At 44.8% G+C, this 18,214-nt stretch overlaps 1 protein-coding gene across 3 annotated transcripts in view; it reads right to left on the reverse strand.

Moving 5' to 3' along the window:
- fibcd1b (fibrinogen C domain containing 1b) overlaps positions 1 to 18,214 on the reverse strand; it is a 267,476-nt gene that overhangs the window by 156,178 nt on the left and 93,084 nt on the right. For all 3 annotated transcript variants that reach the window (XM_046317760.1, XM_046317761.1, XM_046317759.1), the window contains one exon: positions 7,928 to 8,407. In XM_046317760.1, coding sequence (XP_046173716.1) covers positions 7,928 to 8,407 — 480 coding nt within the window. The remainder of the gene's footprint in view (positions 1 to 7,927; positions 8,408 to 18,214) is intronic.

Consider the following 18,214-nt stretch of genomic DNA (forward strand, 5'->3'; position numbering starts at 1 on the left):
TCTTTTCAGTCTAGCTCTTTCTCTATATGCCTTCTATCTTTTTCCCTCTCTATATCTCTCTCTTTCTCCCTTTCTATCCCTCTACGCCGTCTATGGTTTCTCTCTCAATCAACGCTCTCTCTCTTTCTTTCTCTATCCCACTCCCCCCCCCCCCCCCCTGAGTTCTGCATGGCTAAAGCTGGGGCTGTTTGACTGGAGCTGATATGACTTGTACCAAGCTCAAACTGCAGGGGTATCATTTCTTTAAACAAACACCATTTAAAATGACTTAGAGGGACTTAAGAGGAGGCTTTTGTCCTCTGCAGATTCCATTTGGCCTTCATGTTTTTAGTATTTAGACAAGGAAATGGGAAACACAGTGTATTCTGTAGACTAGGTCTGTAGCCAGACAGAAACAGCATTTGTCGATCTTCAACACACGTCATACTGTGAGAATCTGCAGAAATATGAGAATGTTTGCATTGGGACCCCAAACAGCAAGTAATTTGTACTAAAATATAATAGAAATATGCAAACATGACAAATCATATATTATTTTTTCCTATTCAACAAAAGTGGGGGAATGGGGCTTGAAATGATTGAAATGCTTTCTAAATATAGCAGCAATCATACTTACTGACAGTACAAAATTGGCACCATTTCATTGAACTGATGACAGAGAATGTTCTGCCCAGCGTCCTCTGAGCGACGCAGAGATGCCATTCAAATGCCTTCTGACTTGTTACAACTCCAGCAATAAGCCCAAAGTGACCAAGAAAAAGTGGTCTTGTTTCAATTCTATTAAATCATTTTTTATTCTTCGATATTGAGAGCTCTAAATCCATCTGAGAACATCTCAGTGAGATAAGATGGCTTTTTGCTGCAATCGCTAGGTTCTCCCGTTCCATATACAGTATTGCAAGCAGAGCTGCAAGGTTCACAGCCAGCGGATATCAATCCTTTGTCCAGGATCGACCAGCAAAATATTCAAATTAGGTGGCCGATTTCACATACTGTATCTCAGCTCAGAGCAGAGAGAGGTATGTGAAGCAGGACAACTAGACCTTTCAAGGAGTGCACAGCAATTGTTGCACTGTTCACAGAGTGCTCTGTACACAAAAAAAGAATGGATGCAACCGGTCCAGAACCTCTCAAAGTCGCCTATAGTGCTTTCAGAAAGTATTCATACCACTTGACTTATGAAACATTTTGTTACAGCCTGAATTCAGAATCGATTCAGTATATATATGTTTTCTTTCACCCATCTACACACAATACACCATAATGACAAAGTGAAAACATGTTTTTCACATTTTTAGCATTATTATTATAAAATGAAATACAGACATATCTTGATTACATACCCCTTTGCTATGACACTCCAAATTGAGTTCAGGTACATACATCATCCTTGAGATGTCGCTACAACTTGATTGGAGTCCACCTGTGGCCAGTTCAATTGTTTGGACATGATTTAGAAAGAAACACACCTGTCTATAAAGGTCCCACAGTTGACAATGCATGTCAGAGCAGAAACTACACCATGAAGTCCAAGAGCACACTGGTTTCCATCATTGGGAAATTCAAAAGATATGGAAAAACCCATACTCTGTCTAGATCTGGCCGTCCGACCAAACTGAGCAACCGGGGCAAGAAGGACCTTGGTAAGGGAGGTGACCATCAACCCAATGACTACACTGACAGAACTACAGAGTTCCTTGGCTGAGTTGGGCGAACCTGCCAGAAGGGCAACAGTCTCTACAGCAATTTTGAAATCTGGGCTTCATGTGAGAGTGGCCAGATGGAAGCACATGACAGCATTCCTGGAGTTTTGCAAAAAGGCACGTGAAAGACTGTGAGATCATAAGGCAAAAGATTATGTGGTCTGATGAGGTGGTGGCAGCATCATACTATGGTTTTCAGTGGCAGGGACTGGGAGAAGTGTAAAGATAGAGGAAACGATGTATGGAGCCAAATACAGGAATATCCTTGCTGAGAACCTGCTTCAGAGTGCATACGACCTTAGACTGGGGTGAATATTTTCATTCCAACAGGACAATGACCCCAAGCATACAGCCAAAGCAACTCTGTAATGGCTTCAGAACAATAATGTGAAAGTCCTTGATTGGCCCAGCCAAAACCCAGACTTGAATCTCATTGACAATCTGTGGAAAGACTTGAAGATTGCTGTTCACTCCTACTCCCCATCTAACTTAACCATGCTTTGCGAAAATGTGTAAGGAAGAATGGGAGAAAATCCCCAAATCCAGATGTTCAATGCTGTACAGACAGACACAATCAAATCAAATCGTACTGGTCACATACACACGGTTAGCAGATGTTAACGTGAAATGCGTGTGCTTCTAGTTCCAACAGTGCAGTAATATCTAACAAGTAAACTAAAACTTTCATAACAACTACCTTACACACAAATGTAAAGGGATGAATAAGAACATGTACATATAAATATATGGATGAGCGATGGCCGTGCGGCATAGGCAAGATGCAGTAGATAGTATTGAATGCAATATATGCATAGGAGATGAGTAATGTAGGATATGTAGACATTATTAACAAAGTGGCTTTATTTAAAGTGTTACTAGTGATAGCTTTATCAAATCCATTTATTCAAATGATTAAGGTGGCCAGTGATTTGAGTCTGTTTGTTGGCAGCAGCCACTCTATGTTAGTGATGGCTGTTTAACAGTCTGATGGCCTTGAGATAGAAGTTGCTTTTCAGTCTCTCAGTCCCAGCTTTGTACTGACCTCACCTTCTGGATGATAGCGGAGGTGAACAGGCAGTGGATGGAGACCATTTCAGTTTGTCCATGATGTGTATGCCGAGGAACGTAACACTCTACACCTTCTCCACTACTGCCCCGTCGATGTGGATGGGGGAATGCTCCCTCTGCTGTTTTCTGAAGTCCACGATCATTTCCTTCATTTTGTTGACGTTGAGTGAGAGGTTATTTTCCTGACACCACACTCCAAGGGCCCTCATGATCAGGGCTCAGACTAAAAACATCCAAAAACCTGAGACAACGCTGTAATCGCCAACAAAGGTGCATCTGTAGCTCAGTTGGTAGAGCATGGCGCTTGTAACGCCAGGGTAGTGGGTTCGATCCCCGGGACCACCCATACGTAGAATGTATGCACACATGACTGTAAGTCGCTTTGGATAAAAGCGTCTGCTAAATGTCATATATTATTATTATTATTACAAAGTGTTGACTCGGGGTGTGAATACTTATGTAAATGAGATATTTATGTGTTTCCTTTCAATAAATTTGGTAAAATTTCAAAAACTAGGTTTCCACATTACGGTGTATTGTGTGTAGATGCGTGAGACAAAAATATAAATGTAATCCCTTTTGAATTCAAGCTGCAACACAAGAACATGTGAAATAAGTCAAGTAAGGGTTTACGAAACTCGGCCCTCAGGACCCCAAGGGGTGCGCATTTTGGCTTTTACTTTAGAACTACACAGCTGATTCAAATGATCAACAAATCATCAAGCTTTGATCATTTGAATAAGCTGTTTAGTGTTAAGGCCAAAAGCCAAAACTTGCACCCCTTGGGGTCCCAAGGACAGAGTTTGGGAATCACTGAGGGGTATAAATACTTTCCGAAGGCACTGTAAATAGGGGACTTTAATAGAAACATATTATCTTGCAGCACTGGAAGAATCTGCATTTCGCTTCATGTAGGTATTTTTCCATTCCTTGGTTAGCTAGTGTAAGTGAGAAGATGGCCCTGGAAATGACAAGATGGAGTCTCCCAGCTCTGTTAGCTTACAGATATAATACGCTCACATTTTATTATTTATTGACATTTTTATTTATCCGCTATTTTTCCAGGTAAGTTGACTGAGAGCACGTTCTCATTAACAGCAACGACCTGGGGAATAGTTACAGGAGAGAGGAGGGGGATGAATGAACCAATTGTAAACTGGGGATTATTAGGTGACCGTGATGGTTTGAGGGCCAGATTGGGAATTTAGCCAGGACACCAGGGTTAATACCCCTACTCTTACGATAAGTTCCATGGGATCTTTAATGACCTCAGAGAGGCAGGACACCCATTTAACGTCCCATCCGAAAGACGGCACCCTACACAGAGCAGTGTCCCCAATCACTGCCCTGGGGCATTGGGATATTTTTTAGACCAGAGGAAACAGTTCCTCCTACTGGCCCTCCAAAGCCACTTCCAGCAGCATCTGGTCTCCCATCCAGGGACTGACCAGGACCAGACGCTCTATTAGAACAGACGCTCTTACTCAGAGCGACATACATGCACAATTAGGGTTAATTGTGCATGTTGAGGATGCCTGGTCATTCTTTAAAAGTAACTTCCTCACCATTTTAGATAAGCATGCTCCGTTCAAAAAATGCAGAACTAAGAACAGATACAGCCCTTGGTTCACTCCAGACCTGACTGCCCTCGACCAGCACAAAAACATCCTGTGGCGGACTGCAATAGCATCGAATAGTCCCCGCGATATGCAACTGTTCAGGGAAGTCAGGAACCAATACACGCAGTCAGTCAGGAAAGCTAAGGCCAGCTTCTTCAGGCAGAAGTTTGCATCCTGTAGCTCCAACTCCAAAAAGTTCTGGGACACTGTGAAGTCCATGGAGAACAAGAGCACCTCCTCCCAGCTGCCCACTGCACTGAGGCTAGGTAACACGGTCACCACCGATAAATCCATGATTATCGAAAACTTCAACAAGCATTTCTCAACGGCTGGCCATGCCTTCCGCCTGGCTACTCCTACCTCGGCCAACAGCTCCACCCCCCACCCCCCCGCAGCTCTTCGCCCAAGCCTCTCCAGGTTCTCCTTTACCCAAATCCAGATAGCAGATGTTCTGAAAGAGCTGCAAAACCTGGACCCGTATAAATCAGCTGGGCTTGACAATCTGGACCCTCTATTTCTGAAACTATCCGCCGCCATTGTCGCAACCCCTATTACCAGCCTGTTCAACCTCTCTTTCATATCGTCTGAGATCCCCAAGGATTGGGGAAAGCTGCCGCAGTCATCCCCCTCTTCAAAGGGGGAGACACCCTGGACCCAAACTTTTACAGACCTATATCCATTCTGCCCTGCCTATCTAAGGTCTTCGAAAGCCAAGTCAACAAACAGGTCACTGACCATCTCGAATCCCACCGTACCTTCTCTGCTGTGCAATCTGGTTTCCGAGCCGGTCATGGGTGCACCTCAGCCACACTCAAGGTACTAAACGATATCATAACCGCCATCGATAAAAGACAGTACTGTGCAGCCGTCTTCATCGACCTTGCCAAGGCTTTCGACTTTCTATTCCGCAACAAAGCCTCCTTCACTCACGCTGCCAAGCTTACCCTAGTAAAACTGACTATCCTACCGATCCTCGAATTCGGCGATGTCATCTACAAAATTGCTTCCAACACTCTACTCAGCAAACTGGATGCAGTTTATCACAGTGCCATCCGTTTTGTCACTAAAGCACCTTATACCACCCACCACTGCGACTTGTATGCTCTAGTCGGCTGGCCCTCGCTTCATATTCGTCGCCAGACCCACTGGCTCCAGGTCATCTACAAGGCCATGCTAGGTAAAGCTCCGCCTTATCTCAGTTCACTGGTCACGATGGCAACACCCATCCGTAGCACGCGCTCCAGCAGGTGTATCTCACTGATCATCCCGAAAGCCAACACCTCATTCGGCCGCCTTTCATTCCAGTACTCTGCTGCCTGTGACTGGAACGAATTGCAAAAATCGCTGAAGTTGGAGACTTTTATCTCCCTCACCAACCGATCGCTGCAGCTGTACATAGTCTATTGGTAAATAGCCCACCCATTTTCACCTACCTCATCCCCACAGTTTTTATTTATTTACTTTTCTGCTCTTTTGCACACCAATATCTCTACCTGTACATGATCATCTGATCATTTATCACTCCAGTGTTAATCTGCAAAATTGTAATTATTCGCCTACCTCCTCATGCCTTTTGCACACATTGTATATAGACTGCCCTTTTTTTCTACTGTGTAATTGACTTGTTAATTGTTTACTCCATGTGTAACTCTGTGTTGTCTGTTCACACTGCTATGCTTTATCTTGGCCAGGTCGCAGTTGCAAATGAGAACTTGTTCTCAACTAGCCTACCCGGTTAAATAAAGGTGAAATAAAAAAAATAAAAAAATAAGTACCTTGCTCAATGGCACAGACAGATTTTTCCCCGAGTCGACTCAGAGATTCACTACCTCCCCTCACAGCCCCTCTTCCTCCTAAAATAAAATGGCTTACTGGGAGCGATACTTCCACAACGCAAAGCCCTCTCCTGCGTGTCTTTTTTTAAACCACAGCTTTGATCACCCCCCCCATCCCCACCAACCCCCGCCCCTTCTCCATCCACTGCCAGTGTTCGGTGATCCTGGTCTGGTTTGAACGTGGTCTTTGATAAAGAGAAGACCCTTTTCCAGCTCTGTTTGAACAGCCAGAGGAACAGAACGCCAAAAGGTTCGGGAAGCTTCTCACTAATCCATGTCTTGGTTTCACTTCCTAAATAGCACAGTATACTGGCTCCTGCAGCGGCTGCTCAGGAGGAAGAATCCTCTCTGTTCCCCCTCTCTTCCTCACTTTCTTTTTCATTCTCTCTTGTTTTGTGTGTTAACGAGAGAATGAGCTGAAAAGGGGTAGCGAACAGAATGAAAGGGAGCGTTGCAAGGGAATCGTTTGGCTGTCTACCCAAACTCCTTGCCCCGGAGGAAAAGCAGCGTTTTGAAAATGTGCCGTAGGCTTTGATACTCTGATTGGTTAGAGATGATCTAACCGTTGATGACTTTGTTTTGCACAACAACCCTCATTTTGACTTCACCACAAACGACTTCAACCATGGCAGTCTCAGACTGAAGTATGTAGCGAACGTAGAACTCAGTTTGCGTCATCATGGCTTTGTGAGAGAATAAGACGAGAAGGGGAGAAGCGAGAGAACGGGAGAAGTGCAGGAGGGAAAGCTTTGTGAAAACATGTAGATTCTGTGTGTAGTTTAATGAAGGCTCAGTTGAACAAATCCATGGAAAATATGGAACATTTGTCAGTTATCTTTTCCCAGTGCTTGGTAATAGGTTTCTTCAGCTCGACAAGTACACATTTTCTCACACTCTCGGGTTACATCCCAAATGACCAAAGAGACTGTCAGTCAACACTCACTCTGTCTAACCCACTTCCTGAGCCCTTTCATACAGCCTGTCAGTCACGCAGCCTCAGACAGAGACAAATATCCAGTACTGTAAACCCTGTCTGCACTGTATTGTGTCGTATCTTAACTGTATGAGTCCGCCCTGCTGTGTTCAGGTCCTGCCCCAGAGTAGTTTAGTCAGGGTGCGCATACGTGTGTCAAATCAAGTTTGTCACAGAGTGTGTTTTGGGTTTTTTGTTATTGTCTGTTGACTACAGTATTTCTTGAGTGTACTTTTAGTGTGCTTTTAGCAGAGCTTTGATGTACTTTGAAGTATAGGAATACAGGTGGAATCTGTCATCGACAAAAACACGGTGGAGCGGAATAAAGATAGGAATGTAATAAACCACAAGGTTATGAATTCAAATCCCAGGCAGGGACATTTACTGTATAAATGAACATACACAACATGTTGAAAATATTGTATGTTAAAAGCAGTAATTGAACATGTGTGTGTCCCTAACCTACATTTACTCAAGTAAAATGTAAAATGTTTCGTTCAGGTTACACTTTGACTGAAAAGTTTAGTAAATTAAAAAAGGCTGTGGAACCAGTGACTAAATGATAATTAGTTGAATCAACTAGATTCATTTTACAGTGTTGCTCTGTCTTCAGTGTTCAGGTCCTGACCCAAACTCCCCTGTCCTCGTCTCTGAGACTCATGTCTCAGACTAGTGTCGAGTGTGTTTCAGGATTTTTAGGCAACATGTCTGTAGCGTGTAGTACCTCACCTGTATGAGACGTCCTTGCTCTGTCTGCAGTGTATTCAGGTCCTGTCCCAAACTCCCCTGGCCTCGTCTCAGAGACTCGTAGTCCATTTTCAGCTGACCAGCGTGGGCCGACAGTTTGGCCACCTCTTCAGCTAGATTGACCAGCAGTGCCCGGTCCTGACCTTTGACGGACTTCAGGTCAGCGTCGTGGTCAGTCAGCGAGTGGAGCAGTGATGTCTGCACCCCCTCCAGGCGCAGGAAGTTCCCATTGTAGTCAGGACAGTTGGGGTCAATAAATATGTTGATGCGCGAGCCATCGCCCCTTTCCACGGTGACCAGGGCTTTGGCCTCATCCTGATTGGTGGAGATGTGGGGAGGGCCGTCGGACATGGGCGGGGCCTGGTTGTGGTTCATGAAGAGGATGGTGCCGGTTACCGTGACGGCGAGTAGGACGGCTACGAACAGGAGGATGGTGCACAGAAGGTAGCTGCAACTCATCCTCTATGGAAGGCAGGGACAAAAAGAAAAGTGGAATGTTAGAGCAACATTATTTTCAGAATCTTTCTGGATATGTCTGTAGCTTCGTCATTTGGTGACCTCTAATTGAATATTAGCAGTGTTTAAAGGTTTTTAATATTTTAAAGGTGTCACATTTCACAACTTGTCCTTGATCAAATCGTTTTTGTTCGGAGCAATTTGTCACTCCTATATCTCATTAACCACCATAAACTACTCCTGTATCAAAACCTAATCTGCAACAAAACGCACACATCGGAAGTCTGAAAGTTGGAAGAAGCTCGATATATGACATGTTTTCTGCAACATGTGTAGTTTTTGAAGAGAAGAAAAGAGATAAGTAGCTTATTGAAGAGAATGTTGAAAAGAGTCCCAGTTTAAAACACCTCTGGGGATAAAACACAGCAGGGAGCCAGGTTCAATTCTCACTCCCACTTCAGAGAGAGGAGAGAGAGCATGGGAGAGAGAGAAAGTGTGAGAGAGGCAGTGAAAGGGAAAGTGTGAGACACAGAAATAAGTGAGTAAGAGATACAGATGAAGATAGAGAGATAAAGTGTTGGAGAAGAGAGAGAAAGCAAGAATGTGAAGGAAAAAAAGAGAAAGGGAGAAAATTCTGACACTGCCATGGTGTCATTAACCAAAACTAAAAAAAGCTTTCACAATCGGGAGCCATCTTGTCACTCAGGGATACATTGCCATTATCATCTGTGTATAGAGTAGATAGAGGAGAGAGCAGTGTGCCCTACTCTACCATTTCACAATTAATGACCCATATCTCCCTATATTCACCTTCACATTAACTTTTTATGGCTGGGGGCAGTATTGGGTAGCTTGGATGAACAAGGTGCCTAAAGTAAACGGCCTACTCCTCAGTCTCAGTTTCTAATATATGCATGTTATTATTAGTATTGGATAGAAAACACTCTAAAGTTTCTAAAACTGTTTGAATGATGTCTGTGAGTATAACAGAACTCATATTGGCAGGCAAAATCCTGAGTTGAAATCAAAACAGGAAGTCAGAAATCTGAGCTTGAATGTATTCACCAGAGTCCCCAATGAAATCCCCTTGAGATATGAATGATGTTGCACTGCCTAGGGGTTCCGCTAGATGTCAACCATCAATAGAAATTATAATGAGACTTCTATGATGTTGTGGGAGTGAATGATAGCAGAATCAGTCAGGTGTCTGGCAATTAGCCATTTTCTGATCATGTTTATTCCTCGTGGTAGTCACTTGCGTTCCATTGCTCACGAAGACAAGAAGGAGTACTCCGGTTGGAACTTTATTGAAGCTATATGTTAAAAACATCCTAATGATTGATTCTGTACTTAGTTTGAAATGTTTCTTCGACCGGTAATATCATTTAAAAAAGTTTTTGTCTGATATAACGCTGACCAAAATTAGCGTTTGGATATGTATACCAAATGTGCAAACAAAATAAGGTATTTGGACATAAATAGCAGACATTTTCGAACAAAACAAACATTTATTGTGGACCTGGGATTCCTGGAGTGCTTTCTGATGTAGATCATCAAAGGTAATGGAATATTTATCATGTAACCAAGATAATCCACCTGACAGGTGTGGCATATCCACCTGACAGATGGATAATCCACCTGACAGGTGTGGCATATCAAGAAGCTGATTAAACAGCATGATCATTACACAGGTGCACCTTGTGCCGTGGACAATAAAAGACAACACTAAAATATGCAGTTTTGTCACACACAATGGCATAGAAGTCGCAAGTTTTGATGGATTGTGCAATTGGCATGCTGACTGCAAGGATGTCCACCAGAGCTGTTGTCAATTGAGATAAGGTTATTCAATGTAAAATTATCTACAGTAAGCCCCCTCCAATGTCATTTTAGAGAATTTGGCAGTACATCCAACCGACCTCACAACCGCAGACCACGTGTAACCACGCTAACCCAGGACCTCCACATCCAGCTTCTTCACCTAAAAACTCATTCTTATTGGCTGGGCCTGGCTCCCCAGTGGGTGTTTCTATGTACTCCCAGGCCCACCCATGGCTGTGCCCCTGCCCAGTCATGTGAAAACCATAGATTAGGGCCTAATGAATTTATTTCAATTGACTGATTTCCTTATATGAACTATAACTCAGTAACATCCTTGAAATGGTCGCATGTTTCATTTATATTTCTGTTCAGTATAGTTAGTACAATTGTCTCCAACAGCCACATTGAAGATTTAATATTGTCATTATCTATCATACTTCCAGTGTAAATCAAAATGGAGATTTTCAGAAACATTTAAAAATATAAGTATTTTGAAATACATTTAAGAATGAAATTGTTTAAAAGCATATAGTCATGTTATTTGGTATGTTTTATTCCTTAATTGTCCAGTGACGCCTTGGTGCGTCAATTTAAGTAACAAAATAAAGACATCCCCATCATAATCCAGCAATTTAAGATAGAGATATCAGATGTTTTGCATGGACTGTGTTTCAATCCACAGCTTCCGACTATGGTGGCCTTTTTAGGTCTACTCACGAAAAAGTCTGTAGCGTCCGAATGGTTTGCGCTTCAAATGATTATTATTGTCATTGTCATTATTATTATTATTATATGACCACTCTGGAATAGGGAGACTCTAGCGAGCATGATGGTGTTCTCTGTTTTGCTCTACAACCCGCACAAGTGTCAAGCAATTCGTCTGAATGTAATCCATACAAACAAATAGAAGTATGGAGATAATTTTGTGCCTCAAAAAATAAGGGGTAAAATATTTGTAAAAAAATAACATAAACATTTCCTGAACTTATAAACTTGGCAAAAAATAAACGTCTTTTCACAGTCAACTACAGTTTTTCAGCAAACTTAACGTGTAAATATTTGTATGAACATAACAAGATTCAACAACTGAGACAAACTGAAAAAGTTCCACAGTCATGTGGAGTTCCACAGACTAACAGAAATGGAATAATGTGTCCTTGAACAAAGGGACAAAAGTATCAGTCAGTATCTGGTGTGGCCAACAGCTGCATTAAGTACTGCAGTGCATCTCCTCCTCATAGACTGCACCAGATTCGCCAGTTCTTGCTATGAGATTTTACCCCACTCTTCCACCAAGACACCTGCAAGATCCCAGACATTTCTGGGGGAATGGCCCTAGCCGTCACCCTCCGATCCAACAGGTCCCAGACGTGCTCAATGGGATTGAGGTCCGGGCTCTTCGCTGGCCATGGCAGAACACTGACATTCCTGTCTTGCAGGAAATCACGCACAGAACAAGCAGCATGGCTGGTGTCATCGTCATGCTGGAGGGTCATGAGGGAGGAGGATGTCTTCCCTGTAAAGCACAGCATTGAGATTGCCCGCAATGACAACAAGCAATGACAACAAGCTCAGTCCGATGATGCTGTTACACACCGCCCCAGACCATGATGGACCCTCCACCTTCAAATCGATCCCACTCCAGAGTACATGCCTCGGTGTAACGCTCATTCCTTCGACGAGAAACGCAAATCTGACCATCACCCCTGGTGAGACAAAACCGCAACTCGTTAGTGAAGAGCACTTTAGTGAAGAGCACTTTTTGCCAGTCCTGCCTGGTCCAGCGACAGTGGGTTTGTGCCCATAGGCGACGTTGTTACCGGTGATGTCTGGTGAGCACCTGCCTTACAACAGGCCTACAAGCCCTCAGTCCAGCCTCTCTCAGCCTATTGCGGACAGTTTGAGCACTGATGGAGGGATTGTGCATTCCTGGTGTAACTCGGGCAGTTGTTGTTGCCATCCTGTACCTGTCCCGCAGGTATGATGTTCAGATGTACTGATCCTGTGCAGGTGTTGTTACACGTGGTCTGCCACTGCGAGGACGATCCTGTCTCCTGTATGTAGCGCAGTCTTAGGCGTCTCATAGTACGGACATTGCAATTTATTGCCCTGGCCACATCTGCAGTCCTCATGCCTCCTTGCAGCATGCCTAAGGCACATTCACGCAGATGAGCAGGGATCCTGGGCATATTTCTTTTGGTGTTTTTCAGAGTCAGTAGAAAATCCTCTTTAGTGTCCTAAGTTTTCATAACTGTGACCTTAATTGCCTACCGTCTGTAAGCTGTTAGTGTCTTAACGACCGTTTCACAGGTGCGTGTTCATTAATTGTTTATGGTTCATTGAACAAGCATGGGAAGCAGTGTTTAAATCCTTTACAAGAAAGATCTGTGAAGTTATTTGGATATTTACTAATTATCTTTGAAATGCAGTGTCCTGAAAAAGGGACATTTATTTTATTTATATATATATACACTACTGGTCAAAAAATTTGAACACCTAATCATTCAATGTTTTTTTTCTGGATTTTTTACTATTTTCTACATTGTAGAATAATAGTGAAGATATCAAAACTATGAAATAACACATTTGAGGCATCAAAAGTGAGCAGCGCTAAGAGTCCTGACATCTGTTTTGAATATTGAACATGAGCACTCACTCCAGTTACAGGGTGAGTTATCAGGGATAGGAACATTGAGAGATGATGTACAACAATGGTATCTACCATGACACCATGATACCAATAACCACTGCGGTAAAAAATAACCATAAAGTACGTCGCCGGAGAAACGACTACTGCTACAATCAACCTGGTCTCTATGTTCCTGCTCCCAACCCACACAAAGTGTCAGGGCACAAGGCTAAGAAGGGTAACAAAGGGTTCAATAACGATCAAAACGTAGACCGATGCTCTCTAGAAGCTCTACTAAGAGAAGTACAAAAGTGCCAACACTATGCGCGGAATTGCCAGACAACAGGTCCGCCACAATTAGCACCACTAGCGAGAGTGTAAGCGATCCAGGGACGCTCGATCAAGAATCAAGCCTATAGACTCAGATACAATTGTTACAATGCACAAGGTAAACAACATCACAATAGCCAATTCCACTCAAACTCACCATAAATACAAATGACATATCACACCGTTGCGAACAATCACTCCACTTTGTGGGGAATATGACCACAAAATGCGTACCTAGGGGTATGATTCTCGCTTCGGGTGCGAGAGGTCCCAACCGCCAGTGGGGATGGGGGGAATACTAGCCCAGAACCATGATGAGCCTGGAGGTTGGTGGTACGAGGCTCATCATGGTTCTGGGCTAGTATTCCCCCAATCCCCACTGGCGGTTGGTGTTGGTGTCTGAGGCAGAAACTTAAATGTCGGACCCTTTGTACGAGTTGTCAGCATTTGCGTTGTTAGTAGACTGCCTGTAAGCTTTCAATCAAATCTCCTGGTGGTTGTGTTTCAAAAGGGATTCATCACTCCCAAATCAGTCACCAATTACATTTACATTTACATTTAAGTCATTTAGCAGACGCTCTTTTCCAGAGCGACTTACAAATTGGTGCATTCACATCCAGTGGAACAGTCACTTTACAATAGTGCATCTAAATCTTAAAGGGGGGGTGAGAGGGATTACTTATCCTATCCTAGGTATTCCTTAAAGAGGTGGGGTTTCAGGTGTCTCCAGAAGGTGGTGATTGACTCCGCTGTCCTGGCGTCGTGAGGGAGTTTGTTCCACCATTGGGGGGCCAGAGCAGCGAACAGTTTTGACTGGGCTGAGCGGGAGCTGTACTTCCTCAGTGGTAGGGAGGCGAGCAGGCCAGAGGTGGATGAACGCAGTGCCCTTGTTTGGGTGTAGGGCCTGATCAGAGCCTGGAGGTACTGAGGTGCCGTTCCCCTCACAGCTCCGTAGGCAAGCACCATGGTCTTGTAGCGGATGCGAGCTTCAACTGGAAGCCAGTGGAGAGAACGGAGGAGCGGGGTGACGTGAGAGAACTTGGGAAGGTTGAACACCAGACGGGCTGCGGCGTTCTGGATGAGTTGAAGGGGTTTAATGGCACAGGCAGGGAGCCCAGCCAACAGCGAGTTGCAGTAATCCAGACGGGAGATGACAAGTGCCTGGATTAGGACCTGCGCTGCTTCCTGTGTGAGGCAGGGTCGTACTCTGCGGATGTTGTAGAGCATGAACCTACAGGAACGGGCCACCGCCTTGATGTTGGTTGAGAACGACAGGGTGTTGTCCAGGATCACGCCAAGGTTCTTAGCGCTCTGGGAGGAGGACACAATGGAGTTGTCAACCGTGATGGCGAGATCATGGAACGGGCAGTCCTTCCCCGGGAGGAAGAGCAGCTCCGTCTTGCTGAGGTTCAGCTTGAGGTGGTGATTCGTCATCCACACTGATATGTCTGCCAGACATGCAGAGATGCGATTCGCCACCTGGTCATCAGAAGGGGGAAAGGAGAAGATTAATTGTGTGTCGTCTGCATAGCAATGATAGGAGAGACCATGTGAGGTTATGACAGAGCCAAGTGACTTGGTGTATAGCGAGAATAGGAGAGGGCCTAGAACAGAGCCCTGGGGGACACCAGTGGTGAGAGCGCGTGGTGAGGAGACAGATTCTCGCCACGCCACCTGGTAGGAGCGACCTGTCAGGTAGGACGCAATCCAAGCGTGGGCCGCGCCAGAGATGCCCAACTCGGAGAGGGTGGAGAGGAGGATCTGATGGTTCACAGTATCGAAGGCAGCCGATAGATCTAGAAGGATGAGAGCAGAGGAGAGAGAGTTAGCTTTAGCAGTGCGGAGCACCTCCGTGATACAGAGGAGAGCAGTCTCAGTTGGATGACTAGTCTTGAAACCTGACTGATTTGGATCAAGAAGGTCATTCAGAGAGAGATAGCGGGAGAGCTGGCCAAGGACGGCACGTTCAAGAGTTTTGGAGAGAAAAGAAAGAAGGGATACTGGTCTGTAATTGTTGACATCGGAGTGATCGAGTGTAGGTTTTTTCAGAAGGGGTGCAACTCTCGCTCTCTTGAAGACGGAAGGGACGTAGCCAGCGGTCAGGGATGAGTTGATGAGCGAGGTGAGGTAAGGGAGAAGGTCTCCGGAAATGGTCTGGAGAAGAGAGGAGGGGATAGGGTCAAGCGGGCAGGTTGTTGGGCGGCCGGCCGTCACAAGACGCGAGATTTCATCTGGAGAGAGAGGGGAGAAAGAGGTCAGGGCACAGGGTAGGGCAGTGTGAGCAGAACCAGCGGTGTCGTTTGACTTAGCAAACGAGGATCGGATGTCGTCGACCTTCTTTTCAAAATGGTTGACGAAGTCATCTGCAGAGAGGGAGGAGGGGGGGAGGGGGAGGAGGATTCAGGAGGGAGAAGAAGGTGGCAAAGAGCTTCCTAGGGTTAGAGGCAGATGCTTGGAATTTAGAGTGGTAGAAAGTGGCTTTAGCAGCAGCGACAGAGGAGGAAGATGTAGAGAGGAGGGAGTGAAAGGATGCCAGGTCCGCAGGGAGGCGAGTTTTCCTCCATTTCCGCTCGGCTGCCCGGAGCCCTGTTCTGTGAGCTCGCAATGAGTCATCGAGCCACGGAGCGGGAGGGGAGGACCGAGCCGGCCTGGAGGATAGGGGACATAGAGAGTCAAAGGATGCAGAGAGGGAGGAGAGGAGGGTTGAGGAGGCAGAATCAGGAGGTTGGAGAAGGTTTGAGCAGAGGGAAGAGATGATAGAATGGAAGAGGAGAGAGTAGCGGGGGAGAGAGAGCGAAGGTTGGGACGGCGCGATACCATCCGAGTAGGGGCAGTGTGGGAGGTGTTGGATGAGAGCGAGAGGGAAAAGGATACAAGGTAGTGGTCGGAGACTTGGAGGGGAGTTGCAATGAGGTTAGTGGAAGAACAGCATCTAGTAAAGATGAGGTCGAGCGTATTGCCTGCCTTGTGAGTAGGGGGGGAAGGTGAGAGGGTGAGGTCAAAAGAGGAGAGGAGTGGAAAGAAGGAGGCAGAGAGGAATTAATCATCAATCAGAAGACACACTTCCTCCTGGTTCCTACCCAATCACAGTTCCTTTCCCTTGGTTTAAAAACCCTGTCAGTTTTTTGCTCTGTAGCTCAATCTCTCTGTAAATGCCATATGTGTGTAGATCGCTCTGTGTTTCACCCTCTCCTACTATGTCTCTCTATCACTCTTTATGTATTGAGCGATCTTTTGTTTGAGCACCTCCATAGCACTTTGTCCTCACCTGTGAGTATTGTTTTTGGTTATGGTGTTTGTTTGTCTGCTGGTGGGAAAAGGGGGAACCAAGACAAGTCGCCCATGGGCATACACTACCCGTACAGTGGGGCAAAAAAGTATTTAGTCAGCCACCAATTGTGCAAGTTCTCCCACTTAAAAAGATGAGAGAGGCCTGTAATTTTCATCATAGGTACACTTCCGCCCATTACCGTGTGTTTTCCAATAAACCCTGAGTTTGACGGTAGATTTCAGTTGTCGTGGTTATTTTGTTCTCACTTACTTTGTCACTATTATAAATTGCATGAGTTATGTTACGGGTCTCGTTACCATCTCCCCTAGGCTGTCGGGCCAAAAGGGATTCATAACAACCATGATCACACTGCGTACAACTGGTTCAGTGCTTATAGAGAACTTTGTAGTGAGGTTAGCTCCTCCATGGATAACATAGGTATGAAGGAGTCTATTTCAAGGCTATCACCACTACAATGGTGTAAGACACCTTGACTTGTAGTCGTGGCCAAAAGTTTTGAGAATGACACAAAAAGTTTGCTGCTTCAGTGTCTTTAGATATTTTTTGTCAGATGTTACTATGGAATACTGAAGTATAATTACAAGCATTTCATAAGTGTGAAAGGTTTTTATTGACAATTACATGAAGTTGATGCAAAGAATCAATATTTGCAGTGTTGACCCTTCTTATTCAAGACCTCTGCAATCCGCCCTGGCATGCTGTCAATTAACTTCTGACTGATGGCAACCCATTCTTGCATAATCAATGCTTGGAGTTTGTCAGGATTTGTGAGTGTTTGTCCACCTGCCTGTTGAGGATTGACTGAGTTGCTGGCCAAAAGTCTTGAGAATGACACCGATATTAATTTTCACAAAATCTGCTGCCTCAGTGTTAAGGTTTGTATGACGGCAATTTACATATACTCCAGAATGTTATGAAGAGTGATCAGATGAATTGTAATTAATTGCAAAGTCCCTCTTTGCCATGCAAATTAACTGAATCCCCCAAAAACATTTCCACTGCATTTCAGCCCTGCCACAAATAGATAACATGAAAAATGCCTAACCAGCGCTGCTAGGGTGAGTAAAATGGTCAGAGTGGGGTGTTCTCTCATTCTGTGTCTGGAAGTAGCTAGCAAATGTTAGCCAGTGTGCACTGTGAACACGAAACGCTCTGAATTTAAGAATGGACAATCTGAAAGCATAGTTGCAGTCACCAACGCTCTGGATAACATAACAGCCTAACCAGCTCTGCTAGGGCGAGTATTGATCAGTGAGCTGTTCTATCTCTCTTAGATGTTTGCAAGTAGCTGGCAAGTTAGTGCAGAACGCTTGGGTCAACCCTGAAAGAGATGGGTGGGGCTAAGGCTCAAGAGGGTGTGAACAATGTTGAATGGGTGTAGACAAAGAAGGGCTCTCCAATAGTGGTACTAAAACATTGAAAGACAGTTTTCTCAAAAGTGAGTTTACTGTCATGTTTGTCATTTATTATCATGTCTTGTCCCTGTGCTCCCCATGCTATTCGTTTCCCTCTGCTGGTCTTATTTGGTTCTTTCCCTCCTATCCCTCTCTCTCCCCCTCCCTCTCTCACTCTCTCGCTCTCTCTTCTCTCTGTCGTTCCGTTCCTGCTCCCAGCTGTTCCTATTCCCCTAATCATCATTTAGTCTTCCCACACCTGTTCCCGATCCTTTCCCCTGATTAGATTCCCTATTTATTCCTTTGTAATCTGTTCCTGTGCCGTCGGTTCCTTGTTTTGTATTCCA

This window comes from Oncorhynchus gorbuscha, linkage group LG20 (assembly GCF_021184085.1).
Source record: "Oncorhynchus gorbuscha isolate QuinsamMale2020 ecotype Even-year linkage group LG20, OgorEven_v1.0, whole genome shotgun sequence".
Lineage (NCBI taxonomy): Eukaryota > Metazoa > Chordata > Actinopteri > Salmoniformes > Salmonidae > Oncorhynchus > Oncorhynchus gorbuscha.